This window comes from Echiichthys vipera (assembly GCF_963691815.1).
Source record: "Echiichthys vipera genome assembly, chromosome: 3".
NCBI classification, from domain to species: domain Eukaryota; kingdom Metazoa; phylum Chordata; class Actinopteri; order Perciformes; family Trachinidae; genus Echiichthys; species Echiichthys vipera.
This window is the reverse complement of record NC_139828.1, coordinates 28,369,728-28,388,226: the sequence shown is the minus strand read 5'-3', so window position 1 is coordinate 28,388,226 and position 18,499 is coordinate 28,369,728. Positions and strand designations below refer to the sequence as shown.

At 40.3% G+C, this 18,499-nt stretch overlaps 1 protein-coding gene across 1 annotated transcript; it reads left to right on the top strand.

Moving 5' to 3' along the window:
* Positions 1-215: 215 nt before the first annotated feature.
* barhl2 (BarH-like homeobox 2) lies at positions 216-3,308 on the top strand (the record flags this gene model as incomplete). Its single annotated transcript, XM_083911357.1, has 3 exons — positions 216-765; positions 1,687-1,912; positions 2,996-3,308. The coding sequence occupies 3 exons, from the start codon at positions 216-218 to the stop codon at positions 3,306-3,308; spliced, it is 1,089 nt and encodes a 362-aa protein (XP_083767483.1).
* Positions 3,309-18,499: the final 15,191 nt, after the last annotated feature.

Sequence of the window (18,499 nt, the reverse complement as noted above, 5' to 3'; positions counted from 1 at the left end):
CTTCCCCGCATTTGCACTGAATGTAACATCTTGGAGCCGCTTGTAAAACGTGGATGTTGTTCCTCTCTTGGGTTTATTTGTCAACTCTTTTTTTTTTTCATTCTTTATTTTTTTGATTTTGTTTTTTGAAAACTCTGAGTTGATTTCGCTCGACTTTCTTCTGGAGGAGAAGCGCCTCGCTGTTGTTATGAAGACTTCATCCCACCTTTGTTAATATGGAAGGATCCAGCGGGTCGAGTTTTGGGATAGACACTATTTTATCCAGCGCTTCTAACTCTAACCCCGTGCTAATGAACGGAGATTTTCGGCTCGGCGACAGCAGGACAGCGGATTTCAGGAGCCAGGCGACCCCGTCACCATGCTCGGAGATAGACACTGTGGGAACAGCCCCTTCATCCCCCATCTCGGTCACCATGGAGCACGCCGCCGATCCGCATCTGGTCCAGGACAGCCTTCAGCATCACCACCATCACCACAACCAGCCGCAGAGTTTGCCGCTGTCGCCCCAGCAGCAGCCGCTCGCTGTGGGGGCCGGCTGCGCCCCGAGGACTGCCACCTCCTCGTTTCTAATCAAAGACATTTTAGGCGACAGTAAACCGCTGGCGGCGTGTGCACCTTACAGCACCAGCGTGTCCTCACCGCATCACACACCCAAACCAGAAAGTGCCACGGCTCCGGACGGCTTCAGGCCCAAGCTGGAACAAGATGAAAACAGAGGCAAGTTGGACAGGAGAGACGACATTCAGAGTGAAATGAAATGCAACGGTAAGAGCCCGCGAAGAGCATTTAGGCTTTGGTTTCGTTCACTGAAAATGACAGCCTGTTAAAAGAAGTGCAGAATTAGAATCAGAACCAGGTTTATTGCAAAGTTATTTGCATTACAAGGAATTTGACTTGGTTTGACGGTGCTTACATAAACATAGGCGCAAAAATAAACCTAAGTATGATAAACTATTAACCATAAAAACCGAAAGTATATACATTTATGTTGAGGGGGATTGTTTTTTAATGATAATAATAATAATTATTATTATTATTATGGGCTACAAAAAAGTGTAGCTAAAAGTGTAGACCAGTGATTGAAAAACGATGTTAATGACAGGCTCAAAGTAATAATTATTATTATAATGATATATTTTTTAAACAAATCATGTTTTATTGTGTGATTCTTTGTCTGAGTTTCAGCCGCCTTTATTAGTCTAATAGATGAGAAAACAGATGTAAGCCTGGTGATTCTCCCCGTGCGCGAGGCCTCCCTAGTGGGTCAATTAGAGAGATTATTGTTCTTCCTAGAGGGGGGATCATGGAGCACTGGAAACCAGCTACAAATAGAGATGGATTGACATATTGATTTCTCGTTTTCTGAAGGAAAAGAAGCAAAAAAAGCAACTTCAAGTGACAAATACACACAGATTTCTTTTATTGCTTTTGCTTTTCTGCCACACGCGCGTTTGTGTGTGTGAGTGCATCACTTCCAGCAAGGATCTATCCAAGTTGGTGAAAGTTTGACTGGAGGCTGAGCGCGCACACACACACCTGCCTGCGTGTGGTTATTTTTGGTGTTTTTAATGGGCTCAGTACGGAAGGATGAGTCGATAACATTGTTTCAGCAGTAAGTGCAGACATATTCACGTAGGCCTAATTGTTTGTTGTTAGTCTAATTGCTCCGCCTTGCTCTGTGTTTAGGGACTAAAGAAGAAGGTGACCGGGAAATCTCCAGTAGCAGAGACAGTCCACCGATGCGCACGAAAAAGCCTCGCAAAGCACGGACAGCCTTTACCGACCACCAGCTCAACCAGCTGGAGAGGAGCTTTGAGCGACAAAAATACCTCAGCGTGCAGGACCGCATGGACCTGGCCGCGGCTCTCAACCTGACAGACACACAAGTCAAGACCTGGTACCAAAACAGACGGTAGGTAACCACAGCAACATGGGGTGCAGACACAACACACACACACACACACACACACACACACACACACACACACACACACACAGGGTCAAATCTTTATTAGAGGAATTACCAGGAGCAGTATTAAAACCAACTGGAACCACACTGACAGATTTATTTCAAACTGATTATTACACATGGTTAAAAAATCCCTACTGAAACAAACATTTGAGGACATTTTCCGTCTCCTGATCACCTTCATGATACATTTAATTTTTAAATAAGTTGCTGAATATACCCCCCCCCCCCCCCCCCATATTCCACATGTCTGACAGGCCTTTATTGTGACAGTGCTTTCACTTAACATTTCTAGTCCATGTGAACTCATAAAGAGGCAGCACAGTCAAGCAACAGTTTTGAATCATTCTCAGGGAAACTTGAGTAATAGTGTTTTTTTTGGATTCATAAGTAAATACATTGGTACATATTTAAGGCTGGCATCACATAAACTCAAAATGAAGTCCAGTCTAGTGTCAGGATGTGTTCCATTTTGCAGGAGAAATTGACGTCATAAATGTTCTGAAAATGCCAATTTATAAATGTATATGTGCTCGCATGTGTGTATTTTGGTGTACAGTATCACTGGGCCTATTGTTTATATTTTACTTAAACTATGCATGCATATATTTAATGAAATCAGTAAGTGTCTTAAAATAGAAATTACAATATGTGTAGTTGATGGCCATTTTGCAACCTGCTGAAAATGTGTTTGAGTTTCTAAAAAAAAAATACACATTTCACCAACAGCGCTTCTTTTAAAATCCTATAACTTCTACACAGTGCCTCTTCAAAATAAATGTGAATATTTATTATTATATGTACTGCCCTTGTGCAGGTGTGGGAGAGAAGTAGGCTTTGATACGTTTGGACCAAAGCATATCAGACTTCTTGATATTTCCCTTTTTTGCCTAATTAAACCTTAACCATAATGTGGTGCCTGCAATAATTAGGCCTCTGCATACCAATTAAGGGTGCGTTTGGGGAATTAGCGAGAGCGCGAACTGATTCAATAATTCATCTGTTGTATTTTGATCTGATTTCCAGGACGAAGTGGAAGAGGCAAACGGCGGTGGGATTAGAGCTCCTGGCTGAAGCAGGAAACTACTCGGCCTTACAGAGAATGTTCCCGTCGCCCTATTTCTACCACCCGAGCCTGCTGGGCACCGTGGACAGCACGACGGCAGCCGCGGCGGCCGCAGCCATGTACAGCAGTATGTACCGGACTCCTACCGCGCCGCATCCCAGCCTCCAGAGACCTCTTGTCCCGAGGGTGCTCATTCACGGCCTTGGGCCGGGGGGGCAACCGGCGCTAAACCCCCTGTCTAACCCCATGGCCGGCACACCGCACCCGCGATAGAACTCGAAATAAGACGAGAAAAGACGCTGACCAAAAAGACGGTCGAACTCGTGATGTGAGTAACTGCATCGGAACCACATTGCAGGACTTGTTCTCCCCCCCAAAAAGACACATTTAAAGACATTTTACAGAAGTAAAGGAGGTATTTAATATAGGCCCAAATAGCCTGAGCCCAGTCATAAAGACTTTCTGTCCGGGCCGAGACAGAACACAAGGACTGCTCATGTCTGATTGTTTGTCTGTTTGTCTTTTGTACAAATACACTTACATTAGCAAATAAACTTATAAAGTTTATTAGATGGAGAAGAACGGAATGAATAAAGAAGTAATGATACGAATTGATTTGCAGAGCTTCTATTCAAACATGAGGTCAAATTGTTTTTATGTAAACTTTCATACAAGAAGAAGAAGATTCCAGAAACATCTAAAAGCTATTCATTCATCGATGACGTATTATTGATAAAAAAAAAAAACGGGGGTTTGGATTCTCTAAATAGTGTCATCGCACTTCAATGTATTTTATATTATCCAGAAAAATAATAGTTTTAATTATTTTATAAAATACTACACAATACTTTAGCGTATAGTAAATATAATAATTATAGTGGTGTCCCATCCACATAATGTCAGGGCACCCTTTTTGGGGTTGACATAATTTTGTATGACAGAAATAGATCAACGTAAATAATTTGTTATAGGAGCATATGGTCCTTAAATTGGAAGATATTTAATTTAGTTTTAAACTACAGTGATCACCGACTGGAGGTCAGTTTCCACGCCTTTATATTTCTGTTTACCAGCACATATACATATGGATGCGCAGCAGCTGATTGGTGGTGGGATGAATGGTTTTGATGAGTCGGGTATACTGGGAATGTGGCCTTGGCTTAGCAGCTGTTCCCTGGGAGCACAGCAGACAATAAGCCTGAATTTCTCAGCGTGAGCGATGAGGCGCAGGAAACCCGCTGATAATCTGCTCATTCAAAATAACCAATAGCCGTTCTGGTCAACTTGTTTCAGGAAGTTTTGAGGGGAAATAATCTCTAGTGACCCCGTTGCACACTATGGTATTTTTCAGTGTCATATTTCTTTTTTTTGCATCCTCCGTCATTTGCATTTTTTGCATCATCCTGCCTTGTGCGCTTTTTCTAAATCTCTGTGTTGCGTGTGTCTGCAGAGATAGTGCGCCACATCCTCGTATTTGTCTGTGATCCTGGATGATGCTGGTTCAGGAGCAAAACTCAACAAACACAGCAGCGTGCGTTGGAAATGAAATGTTATCAAAATACTTTGGTTTTATTTAGCCTCCTATCAGCGCGCACCCCGGAGAATATGGCGGGGGGGGCGCTTCGTGTGAATTAGCGCCTCGGGGCCCGTTTGTTTGGGTTTCTTTTCTTTGAGACCGTCGCTTATTAAGCTACAGTGATCCAGATTGACCTTTGCTGCGCTATAAAAATGAGCAATGCATGTAAATCTGCACATCTTCTTTTACATTTTTATTTGTTTTCCTATAATAACATTTTAAAGAGTTTATCAGCGCTTATTTTTTCGCTGCTGATATTTGAATTCCGGCCATATTACAGGAAAAACAGGGTTCTAGAATGTGTATATATATATATATATATATATATATATATATATATATATATATATATATATATATATATGTGTGTGTGTGTGTGTGTGTGTGTGTGTGTGTGTGTGTGTGTGTGTGTGTGTGTGTTTTTAATGTACGGATAGCCACACAGATGTACAGAAAACCCCAAACATCAGTAGAAGCAACTAACACAAGCTGAGGTTTAGACGTTTCTTAATACTTTGAACACGTGTTAATGGAGCCACTTTAAGCCGCCTGCTTGTCATTCACTGCATGGACACCTCAGATATTTAGTGCCAAACAGTCCCGCTGGTTGCATTTTGCATCACGCACGGACAGCGCCTTTAACGACGCACTGCACCCAATAGATGCGTTTTCCACGTTTATCTAAATAAGCGGGGCCAGAAATACTATCAGCTCGACTGTTCACAACACCATTATGGCGCGCCGCTCATACAGAGCAATTACACTAAATACAATATCCATTCTCATGAAATCTCAGCGTCTGTGGATAATAGAGCGAGCCCGCGTCAGGGTGCAGAGGACGCGTTTGGAGAGGAGGATGGATGTCTCTCTTCCTGGCCTTGGAAGCAATGGTTGCAAAAACAGCTCTGGCCTATATCGCCAATCTTGAAAAATATTAGCCTACCATATTGACCCTAAAGCTTGTGCCCGTTACCGCAGTATAGTGCCGACGCATGTTGTTCATATGCATGACTTCTACAGCATTATTTATTTATTGCACTCTGCGGGTGGGAGGGGCGGGGGTGTAGGCGGCTGTGCGGGCTGTTCCAATTCATTAATAATAGCCTAAGCCGTACAGCAGCACTGAATTAATAGGCTGCTCCCACCTCATACTACCTGGTAATTTTGGGCGTTGCTATAATCTTATTATATGTGTTTGTATTATTGATCCAAACAAAGCAGCTCGCAGTCAGTTTAAAGTGGGTCTGAGCTAAACTGGCAGCACGGGGCTTACTGGCATGTTCTACGTTGGTTATTGACTTGGTCGATGGCAGTATGGATCGAAAATGATTTTGATGACACCATTATTATTTTTAATTCATGTTCCGTGAGATTTAAGACAAGAGTCACAGTATTATTTGACCGACGCAATCCAAACACGACAAATATTTTTAGGAAACTGTCCTATGAAATTTTATTTTATTTGGACTAGAACACCCTGTGAATTCGCCAAATTGAGTTTTTTTTATAATTTTTTTTTTTTTGGGGGGGGGGGGGGGGGTCGAATGCTTGAGAAAACACAATCAGTGGTGGAAAAAAAAGGGCAGCAGACTTGAATAAAGAGGATTAGGCCTTTCTTTTACATGGCGCATATTATCCAGAACAGATGGGCTTTAGAGAGTCGTTTTCTTCTTCTTCTTGCCTCAAGGAACCTTGTTGGGCACTTTAATTGCCACTTTTTCCAACTGATGTAATGGTGGGATATCTTTTTCATTACAATAATGAGGTAACACTTGCTCTCCTTGGCCTCTCATTATCACATCTCCTACATCACTCACTAAACACAAATTTAACCCCACCCCCTTCCCCAAAAACACCTCACGCTAACTTCTCCTATACATCTTGTACACTATTATCAACAGCTGCTGTCTGCCGTCCCCCTGCCTCACTGTGTTGATGAGTCTTTTTCATTATGAGCCTGCAGGAGAATTTAAAGCCCTGCTTAATGACCAGCAGCCTTTACAGGGAAGATCACATTTTAAAATGATAGTTTCTATTGGAAAATATATCTGATGGACATTGGCGGTTATGTAGCCTACTGTGCTGCTTTTGCCACCAAAACATGCATCAAGTTAGGGTATGCACTGATCATAGTGATCAAAAACAAAACAGGCACCTGAGGGAAACTGGAGTAAGATGGTCAGCCTTGTGGACACTTCTTGAATAATTTTTCCAATCATCAGCACTGGAAAAACAAGTCCGAGGCGTTTCTTCCAAATTTCAAACTTTAAACTCACCGTAAGCTTCCAGCTGCAAGGTGATGCTAAGAGGTGCAGTCTGCTGCACTCATTTGAAATGATAGTAGGAAATATATAGTTACTGTATTTTCATGGAGGCATCCAAATAACATGGACATCTTTGTATACAAAAATCTTGAATGATTTAATAGAAGTTAAAAAAATACAAATATAAAGGAAGAATAAAAACATATCTTTCAATGTTAATTAGCATTCAATATACAATTAATGTTAAAACATCTACAGGTGTAATATTTCACTTTCTCACTGAGGCATTAGAGCTCACAAGAAACGCATTTCATCAGCAAGCCCACTTGAGCCTTATACACATTGGACATGTAATTGTTGATATGTTTTTATTTCTTAAGTCATTACACTTGTCAGGGATCTTCTCGGTAAACATTGGGAGGAATTAGGCAAAAAATGAATTTTCTATTTTTATATTTGTCCATAGAAGGGCTGTCTTCGATTACAGAATTTCTTAGGCGATTAACACTCACGGTTTTGTTGAGTAATTGATTAGATGGTTCCTCCACAAAGAATCATGCAATAGCACCACTTTAAATCTTGTGTTTATCAGATAAGTTTCTTGGAGATAAGTCATTCAGCAAGAAAAAAAGCATAAAACTGACTAAAGATATCTTAGTGGACTAAGACCAAAACACCGATTAGACACTAAGAAGGGGCAGCCCTAGTCCATAGTATGTTATATATATATATATATATATATATATATATATATATATATATATAAAGTTAACTAGTGTTTGATTTTCAGTCTACTAAGATGGTGATTTAGTAACTCTGGGATGTCAGTAAATCCAGTGGACTACATATTTTGTTAAGATAGTGAAAGAGCATCAATGTCAGGAATCTGCAACTGAAAGACATAAAAACGATTATCAAACACTGTTCATCACAGTTACCTTATGAGCACAGAGTTGCCATTACCCCTCGTCCCTCTGTGTTGATAAAACAACTTAGTGACAGTAAGTATTTAGGATAAAATGAACTATCCCAAACTAAAAATGCTCCTAAAGTTTGGTTGTTAAGAGCAGTGAGTAATCAGTGAACAGACTTGATGACATGGGGGCTGTAAGCCATTCACTTGTCATCTCACAAACACCCACCTCACGCCTGAGCCTAGACTAGCGTGGACATCTGCAGCAGTCTTGCTGAATGATGCCGCGTAGCTGCAACATATCATAGTTTAAATGGCCTCATCATTTCAGCAAATCCAGCCAGTTTCCCTCTCTCTTTTTGTCAAGTGACGGGACAGCTGATGGCAGAGAAGCTACGCTACCTTTCAAGTTTCAACCAGGCGCCGTCACATGCGACCGCACAACCAAGAAGAAAAAAGTCTGTCAGCAGTGATGTCAAAAGCTTCAATTTTTACAGAGCAATTAGGGGTTTCATCACAGCGGAGTGATGTCAGGATTCATTACGGCTCAGCAACAGCTAATTGCTTCAAGGTTAAAGTAACAGATCTGACGGCATTATATTTTAAGTGACAGACTCAAATTCTGGTGGTGTTTCACAGAGCACAGAGCTGACATTAAGGGAGTGTGCTCCGGAGGATGGTGGCTGAGAAGCAATTGAAATTATGGCGCATTAGGATTGTGATTGGTTAGAGAAGCAGTACGTCTCTGAGGAACATGCATGGGGACTGGTGTTTGGTTCTACCTCTGTAAGGGGAAACAAAGGACAATGCAACATGCACTTTGCAAACATCCTTTCAAGTACGCCATTCTTGAATTGTCTATTGTCCCTCATGAGTATAAAGTCCTGACCCAATACGTGAAAGTTGTGGAAGATCTCATTTGTGTTACAACGTTGTCTAAAGTACCTAGCACCGTAAAGTGTTTGTCACTGAGACTTGCTTTGCTTGTGACCCCTTACAATGAATCTTGTGATCACTCGCCATATGTTGCGTGTCTAGAACTTGTGAGCTGTTCAATTATTTTGTCCCTCGGATTCTTCATTTAAATGATAAAGGTTTAAAAGGTTAAAGCGACAGTATTTTACAAGAAAGAGGAAAACAGAGGACCAGTAAAACAAATGAACAGAATTTATTTTTTCTTTATTCCTATGTGGTCAAATGTCTCCTGACATCTTGTAGGATTCCAGTCCCCAAGGTTAGGAACCACTGTTGTACAGTATTATACAGACACGGTCCTCGGCATCCGATTCCAACGCACAAGGTACCCTTAAGCATCCGTAAGAGACACACTGTGCTTTCAGCTAACTTCAATGTTAACCCATCCATGGCAATTGCGGTGGATGGGTTGTGAGATAAAGAGCAACAGTCCACGTACGAAGGAGGTTGTGGTGGATGAATGGATGGATCAAACAAATAAAGGACTCAGTTCGTGTCCTGTGTGAAACCAAAAGCCTGTAACTGTAGGGCTGCCCCTGAACAAGGACTTTCTTGGTCGACCAGTGGTCGTCATTTAGAGCGATTAGTCGACTAATCAACGCATATATATACCAGACCAGTGCTTGGCCGACTTTTTGGGGGCAGCCCTAGTAACTTAAGCTATGGATCAAACATAGTAAACATACCTAACCATAATCTTTTCATAAACCTAACCAGGTAGTTAGCCACCTGTTTTATCATCGTCGTAGTGACACCAAGGGGTCCTGACCAAGCATCTGTTTGTGAATGAGAAAAGGTTGAATTATACCTGCACAACACTGATGTATTTCCTTTTATGTTGATAAGGCTAATGTGTTACCAAACAGTTGGCTATGCACTCATCCAGCAAACATGGTGTAACATTAGCTTCATTCGTAAATGTTTTTATATGGCCACCTGGCAAATGGAGCACTAAACCTCACTATCATTTTAGCATTTTAGCATTTTAGCTTGTGAGAAAGATACGTCTCTTAAACTGCTAAATGCTCCGATATGTTCTTACTTTTGCTTTTTCTCTGACAACACCTGCTTGGGTTGAAAACTACGCTGATTGGTGAGTCTGAAGAGCCAACCACATTTGAAATCATAGTCCTCGGAAGTCCACAAATTCCGCAAATTGAGTAGGTCAGGGTGGATGGATGTGCCATAAATGCACTCTCGTCCCTTTTGAAACCAAAAGTCAATGTTGTTATTTAACAAGCACAAGTACTTATTTTAACCCAAACTAATTATTTTTCTTTAACCTAAAAATTTGTTTTGTTGCCTACACTGGAGTGGTTTTGTTTCAATTTATAACGTTGAGGAAGTTTTTAAAATGTTCTCTGTCCAAGAGAAAAAAAACCCTTGACTTGAAATGTACATATACAGTTTAATTGTATGGGAACATACTTTAATAGCAGACAGGGTTGATCTGAACCAAAGCAGTAAATTTGTGGGTCAGACGATCAAAACAGTGAGCAGAATGTTGCTATATAAACGCTGTAGAACTGAGGAAAAACTACAGTCATTTTCTGCGGCTTCATCTATACGAGCAACCCACAACCTCGCATGTGATTCATTGTTAATATAAAGTATTGACTATAGCCGCTTTAAGACATGGCAAGAGTGGGATAAAGCAGGCAAGAGCTCCGGCTTTAGTCCGGGCTAAGCTAGCATCCTTCTATTTAGACCTTTCTTATAACTTAATGACCCAATTTAAGAGAGAAATCGAATGTATTTGAGCAAAATAAATTATAGATTGGTCGTCCATGCCAGAGAGCCGCTGGAGTAATTTCTTTCAAATGAGCAGTTGTTTACCCTTGGCTTTTTTCTCCTCTTAAAGTAGAATACCTGATCCTTTGAACTGATTGTTTGTTTAACCGCTGCTGGGAATCAAGAATCCCTGAGGTCGGAGTAAGTGTTGATCTAAGGTTGGATTTGAAATAGCCTAATGAGGAAGTCTTCGGATAATTAGTGATAGCTGGAATGCTTGTGGATAATGTGAGTGCTTCACCACCCTGTATGAGCAAGACGACGGGGAGCGGGGTGGATGATGAAAGAACCTCAAAGATCAGGGTTAATGAAAATTAGCATGTCAAGTTACTCCCTACCTCTGCGTTTTTTCTTTTCTTTTTTAATCTTTTGTTCCTCCTTAATATTATTATTGTTGATGTAATGGAACAATTAGCAGCATGGTTCACTGTAGGGATAAGGTTTTGCAGGGGAGGACCACTGCTGCTGCTGGAACCTGAACTAAAGCTGTGGTAATTAGAGCCAGGGAGGTGTATAGTGGTGAGGTCCAGCAGGAAATGAGGAGATGGCAGTGAGCCTATGGGGAGGAAAAGGCACTCCCCCTTCTGTGCCCACTCGGTAGTCAGTGAGAGACCACAAACAAGAGCTGTGCCCAGTTCAGACAATCATACAAGTTTGGACTGGTCCAGGCTAAACCACACGTAATTCTGCTTTTGATAGTTTTCACACTTGATCTGTCATGTACTGTATGTGCCTTTGTGTGTGTGAAGACGCAGACGTGACCAATTTTGGGAACACATTTATTTGTTTTTTTATTTGCCCTTTTGTGCCAGGGAAATAAAGACATGTAAAACAATTAGAAAATACTAACCGAACTGTTAAAAAATAATTTATCCCTGCATTACACCATCTTTCAATGAGTGGAAATTCAATTATACCACGTTACAGCTTTCTTTCAGATGAAACTGTTGTTTTAGAAAAAGTACTGCTTAAAAAGCCTTTTTAACCTTTTAATACAACATTTAGCCGATGCAAAATTGATGCAACACAGCAGATAAACATCGACCACTCCAATCTGTGTATACTTTCTTATTTATCGACCGGCTGTTGGCAGTAAACAAGGCGAATACCACCTGATACCGCTGCTGGAAGATAAATCAGTGCATCCCTTGTTCTGTTAAAGCTCAACAGTGATGTATGTGCCAAAATGACAGAGTGATGAAATCCTTCGGCTCTGTTACATGATGATTGCTAAAGAGAGCTGTGTAAATAACAATCAATATCATTTTGTAATGGTAAATAATATGAACAGAAGCAGCAAAAGGAATTTGTCTAAACAGGATCTGATTTTACAATATGGCAAGCGAGGGTGACGTTGCTAACCTCATTTCCATCTCATTGTTTGTTTTTGTTTTGGATCACAAGAATAAGCAGCGAACGCTTGCTGGAGGTTGTGTTGTGGCACAGTTAATTACATTTTTAAATTAAGGCTGTCTCCAGATCAACTTGGTAAAGAGTGACATTGAGAGCAACATTGGGTGTGAAGAGAAGGACTGATAGGAGTTTACAAGTACCTGCGACGTGCAAGCACGGGCCTGCCGAGTGGTGAAATGTGATTAGGAGCTTGTGCTAAGCACTGTCTGGCCCTCTCACCACTTTACTGCTGCAGGCTTCAGGCCATGCAAGTTGTTGATTAGCACAGTGTTGCTAGGTTTTTCACAACCATCATCTCCTGCTAGAATTGTAATGACTGTATTTCTAACACATGGATATGCAGACATATGTCTGTATCTCATAGACATAAAGGGGTGAGAAACTTGGACGTATGAGTGTGCATAAACAAATACAATTGCTTAAAGTGTTGCTAAATGGATAAGGGAGGATCAGATCACCATGGGAGTCAGAATGGTACATTGAAACAATAGTTGTGTTTTTCACTGGCAGTTGGAAATAACTCAAGCTTTTCCAGGGACAAAACTGGTCTTTCTCTGCATTAACTATGGGTATAGGCTTTTTATAAGGTTATTTTCCCCATAGCCACACAAAGCAGCTACCCCCCTGGTTGAAGCGATTTGCTGTTCACAATGCCTCAGCTTAACCAGCTAGGTCAGGTCAAGTTGACTCAGACAATAGGGACTTTAGTGTCTCACCCACAGCACAGAGTGTCGCAGAAACAAAGCAGCTCGCTGCAAGTGGAGCAAACATTTCATAAAGTCGTGGCCTCAGTCTATAAATGTCCTGTCTAATCTGCTAGTTCTCATCAAGCAGGCCTTTTATCCATTTTCAGACTTTGTTAAAACTAGAAAAAAAACATCAATATTTGGCAAAATGTTGTACCACATTACTTTCCTGTGTCGGAATCCTTTTATAATTTTAATAATTTTTTCCAGAAAATGTATTTTCAAACTGCTATTTTTATACATGTATGCAAAAGAATCAGCTCTTATTATAGAAGTGCACAATAAGGATGCAGGGAAATGAACGTTTATCGACTTTAATTGAAATCATACCATGATGATACCTTATGATAGTGTGTTTTGAAATTAATGAGCAAAAATGTTATGTTTTAAAGGGAGTCACTACAGAGGAAAAGAAGAAACATTTTAACTATCACCAACAAACTTCCCAAGTTGATTATTTACATTAAGCCAATTTTTTTTTTATATGAAATTTAAATATGCAAATGCAGCATTATCTAATGCTAACCTCTGGGGAATTTAGAATTTTTACATTTTCACACACAAATATACAAAGTGAAGGAACATATATACCTTAATTTGTATTTTGGATTTTCTATTTCCCCAAGTCTGAAAGAAGTCATGTTATGGAAGTAAAATAGCCTACATTTTCAAAAAGAGAAATGTGTCTTGCCTTGAACGTGTGGGACATTACAGCTGCAAAACAATATTCTTATCAATACCGTGATAATGAAGAACATGCAAAGAGAATAGGAGAAGCAACAATTAATCAATTAGTCATGAATAGGCAGAAATTCGGATCATCTATTAAAAGTGGGGGAGTGTGTTTGTAAGCAAAATAAACTTTTGGAATGTGATCGTTATCAGAGTATCTCAGGGGTTTGGACTATTCGTTGGAGAAAACAAGACATTTGAATGTCAGCCCGGAGTCTGGGAAACTATCATTTCAAAGACCAACATATTAATGAATGAATCAAGAAACATATAAATCCATAATTAAAATAATAATGTAAGAGGCCGGATATAATCAGTTTTCAGACAGAAATAGTGTTGGGTTTTTTTTGTTGACCTTTAAGTTTCTCAGCACATGTGGTCAGTGAAATATCATTAGAGGTTGGCACTCACTGTCACTGATGTAGTCCTCTGAAATGACTAGGGGAGAGGACCAATTATAACAGAACATATGTGCGATAATAGGGGGATAATTGCGTGGTGTTCACCATACCCATTTTAAGACCCAGCAGCTAACTCTCCGCTCAGCTGCAGTATGAAAAATACATTTCAGCTTGCTCATTCTAGCTCACAAATACTGCAGCCTCCAGTAAACATTACAATATACAGTAGCTATGACATCAGATATATATGAAATATCAACTAAAAACACTACTGCCATGGCTGAATGCAGGTATTCAAAGAACATTCCCTGAATATATCACAGAGGCTGTATACGTTGTCCATACTTTATGGATGTGCACATCAACACCTACGGGAATTCATATACAAAGGTCTCTCAGCAGCATACACAATGGCTGCATATATAGCAGGAGATGAACATCTGATTTGTCACATTTGAAACGCTAATGTTTAAACCAAAAGGAAGAGCACACAGTAATGTGTTCATTCATCTGCATAAACACCACCTGTCCCGGCACAGACAACTCCTCAAGCAGCGAAAGTTTAGTGGCAGCCTGTGTGCAAGCCAATCAGTAGGGGCCCAGCTGTGGTTTCACGAACCCGTAGCGTTTTCAAGTGTCAGAAAGCGCTCTGAGTACTGTTGGTGGTGCTAGAGAGAGAATATTTTCATTTCATGTCATCCGCCAGCGAGACGAATAGGCGACACGATAACAAAAAGAAAACAGAGTGTGCTATCACGATTGACATCCAAAGGTAATTTATGCTGGCCCTTTATTTACTCACGCAGCCTCCGTATACACACTGAGAGTTGCTCTTGAAGGCTAATTTGGAGCGTATTTGGCATATTGCAGGCCCTCTCTCCTTAAGAATTTCCATCATTTGTCTCAGGCATGAGCAATGTGTTATCAAAATCCTGAACAGCATTGATCACCTCGCCTTTTTTTATTGTTATCATCCCTGGAACAGCTCCTTAGTGCCAAAGCTTTTGTTTGTTTTTCCTGTTGTTTTTTTCTACACTGATACTAGAACAATACTGTCAGTTTCTGTCTTGACTTCTTTCCAAAAGTGGAATATGGCATGTTCCTCAAATGGTATCTGTAAAGAAAAGGAAAGCTTGCCTCACATGACACCTCTTCAGCTGCATGGGAGGGACAAAGCTTGTAGTTTGTTTTGATGGTTAAAGAGGGGATGGCATCTGGCATCGTAATTATTTGAATAAATTACAGTGGAGCACTGATAAATGAAACCGAAGTGCTGTCAGATCTTGATCACATTTTTTTCTAAAAGCGCTGTTCTTTGAGAAGTACAACACTATTCTCAGAAGCTGTTTTTTTCTAAATTATATGTCATCTGTTCCCTTTGACTGCAGTATTTTTTAAATTCGATAAATGCAACTCAATTACCTATTGCTTTTGATAAATGTATTATTTTATTTTTTTTAACTCTGGGTTAGGTCGGTTTTTGTTTTTTTTCATTTTTCACAATTGTAGTTTAGGTAATGGTCACTTCTTTCAAGTAGTCCACTTTCAAGAAAAGCTTTTAGAGGTAGAATTGTGGGTAAGTCGACTGTCACCACCAAAATCATATGACTGATCCACAAGGAAGAAAGGGACAATTAGAGATCATTTGGCAAAGAAGCTTTCGATTGCTTTCACTCCCCTCTTATTTGGTCTTTTGTTGACCTCCGCTGAGAGCAAAGGCGGATTCTCTGACAACCAGGAGAGGGGCCGCTGCCACGCTGCTCTTTCATCCAGCATTGTGAGAGCACAAGTGCCTGTGTCCGCCAACCACTTTAATCAACTTAATGCAACTGATACTGCCTGTTGTTATGAGCCTCTGGTCTGATTCAAAGAGGACCACAGATGTGCGGTGCTGTGGAGGCTTTTCTGCAGACCTCTCTGGCCAACAAGTGCCATGTGGGTTAGAGATGGAGGTACGGGGAAGATGGGGGGTCACGGGATATGCAGACAACACTCAGACAACCTGTCTGCAAGGGCATGCTGGTTCCTCTATCCTTTCCTTCCATATCCACGTCTTTACAAGGGCTACACATCTGATATGTGTGGGTGATGGACCTTTGTTTAGTTCAAAGGTTCATACCTCTTTATTCCTAAGTCCCTTTGTGGATCCTTGGGCCTTGAAATATGTATAACTGTCCTTTTCATTCCAGCCATCTGAGGAGAAAAATCAAAGGCAGAAGTTTCTGTGAGAATCAGTTTGAAATGGAGTGTCCATACAGTGTCATCATTTCTTAACCTGCTACCTGGCACACAGACTTCCGCGACCTCCAAACATGAACATCCACTGTCTGCTCAGCCACAGTATCAGTATGCATGATCATGTGTTTCAAACGTGTAGCTTTGAATATTTACAGGTAAATCTTTATCTGTCTTAACATTCTAGTTCTTGCTGTTTTCACATTGATCTGACACACCTACAGTATTCCTTTTTGTTGATATATACCAATATTTTGTGTCATGTTTTAATTTTTTTTTTGATTTGCAGTAATATGCCTAATAAGTTTACACCATTATAATTGTCCTGGGGAATGGATGCAACACATATTCCCAAATATACCTTTATGTGCTTAAGAACCACAGCTGATTATTTTCAACTATCAAACTGATGACACCTGAATGAGTCCAGTCAACTGAAGTTCCGAACCAAAGTCACACAGATTAACAAATAAACCTTTGTATTTAAGTTCAACTTAAACAGTCCCAGATTATTATTAAAAGAGAAATTCCATTTACTTGTCTTACAAATTTTCTGCAATAGCTGCATACTTTAAATATGTACCAATTTGTTGATCCAGCCATTAAAATCTATTTTAAATTGTTAATTAGGCAACCTACTGCAGCAAGAATGAAAGACTCTGAAGTTTCCTTCAGACACATGGTAGTAGCAAATGCTGTATTTTGCATTTGCTACCAGGTCGCTAGGATGTGGTGCATCTGGTCGCCGTGGCGCAGGAGTTGCCCGCTGCTTTTGCCCATTCACGATACAGAACATTGACATTCCCCAGCTGCAGACACAGTGTAGAATCATCTTTACAGTTAAGTTAGCTAGCCAGCATTAATATAGAAACATGGCTTAAAAAATAAATGACCCCAGTACTTCGGGCTTTAGCGTAAATACCACTGGATGTACAGTTCATTCTTTTATCCTATTTTGTATTTTTTCTTTCGAAATTGATCTAGCTAGATTTAATTTTTCACTATCTTAGAAACTCTCAAACATGTCACGAAGCATCCTACATATTTAGAGGCACTATTACACAAAGTCAATGCAAAGATGCATACTTGCGGTGGTTAAACGCAAAAGATGTGTCACTGAGTTGAAATAGTTTAACTCAACTCAAATGATGTGATGTGATGTGAAGAGCCAAGAAAAAGTCAACGCTTGCTAGCAACTTAATTAATTACGTGGTTGCATGGCTAGCGCTTGTCCCAGCACTAATGAATGAATGACATTAGCAAGAAGCTAACATTTAGCAAATTCGAGCACAGTCACAGCCTCATCTTCCGTGTTTCCTTTGTTTTGCAATCAGTACCCTCCCAAATTCCATGTTGCCACAATCTTTCTTTAAATTACTGTATTCTCTACTTTGTTTGTTGTGCTGGGAGACGTGTGAATCAGCTAATGAGATGTCATTTTGGATGATGACGTTTCCATGTGCAGCCGTCAAACAACTCTCTTGGATGCAAACAAATGTGGAAAATCAAACCTGTTGTGAAAACTTTAATGACGGCTGATGTTAGTTGTAATCTGAAACAGAAAATGTACTTTGGCAGCACACAACTGTGCCTATTTTATTTTTCTTCCCAAACACATTGCTTTGGCTTACTGGCTTAACTTTCGTGGCTTACAATTTGTGTAAAACGCAGAAGGAAATCAATGACAGTGTATACGTGACAAGAGTTATTCACAAAAAGTGATCCAGCTCTGTTAATCAGTAAAGGGAACAAAATTATTAGAGTCAATGTTAAACTGTCTCTGGTAGAAACAGATGATGAACAATAGGAAATGTCTGATAATACATATGTCTATTGTCTGCTAGCAAATTTAATTGAGTAGTGCATGAAGCCTTACAAAAGGACAGAGAGAGACACACGGCCCTCCAAGGCATGACATTGTTTTTGACTTGGCAAAGTGCTGAGCTCAACAGCAGACCACTAACAAGGAGACAATCACCCCTGAAGGAAGGATGCATACACAGAATGGCAGGAGGACTCTTCTTTAAAGGGAAAGTGATACGCATTCACTATCCACTACTCCTGTGGTTAGTTCTTCAGTCATAACAAAGGTCTATCGGACCGCTGATTTTCATACTCCATTTCTCCTGCTTCATTTTATATTTGCACTGTGGTTCAACATTAAGTTTTCTCTTGAATATCAATAATTTAGCTTTTGCTTGGAGTTCATTTTCAAAGCACTCAGTCAGATGAAGAAAAACTGTATCAACTTGCTTTTATCTAACACTGAGAACAAACCAATCTAAGGCATTGATGTTATTTCACTGCTTTGTTGTCTGAATTGGAGCGTTGATCCCCGAGACACAGTGGAGGTTTTGTTTTTATCTTTGGATTAAGGAAGCATAGGTCTTTTTTAGATTGGGGAGTGCTCTCACAGGG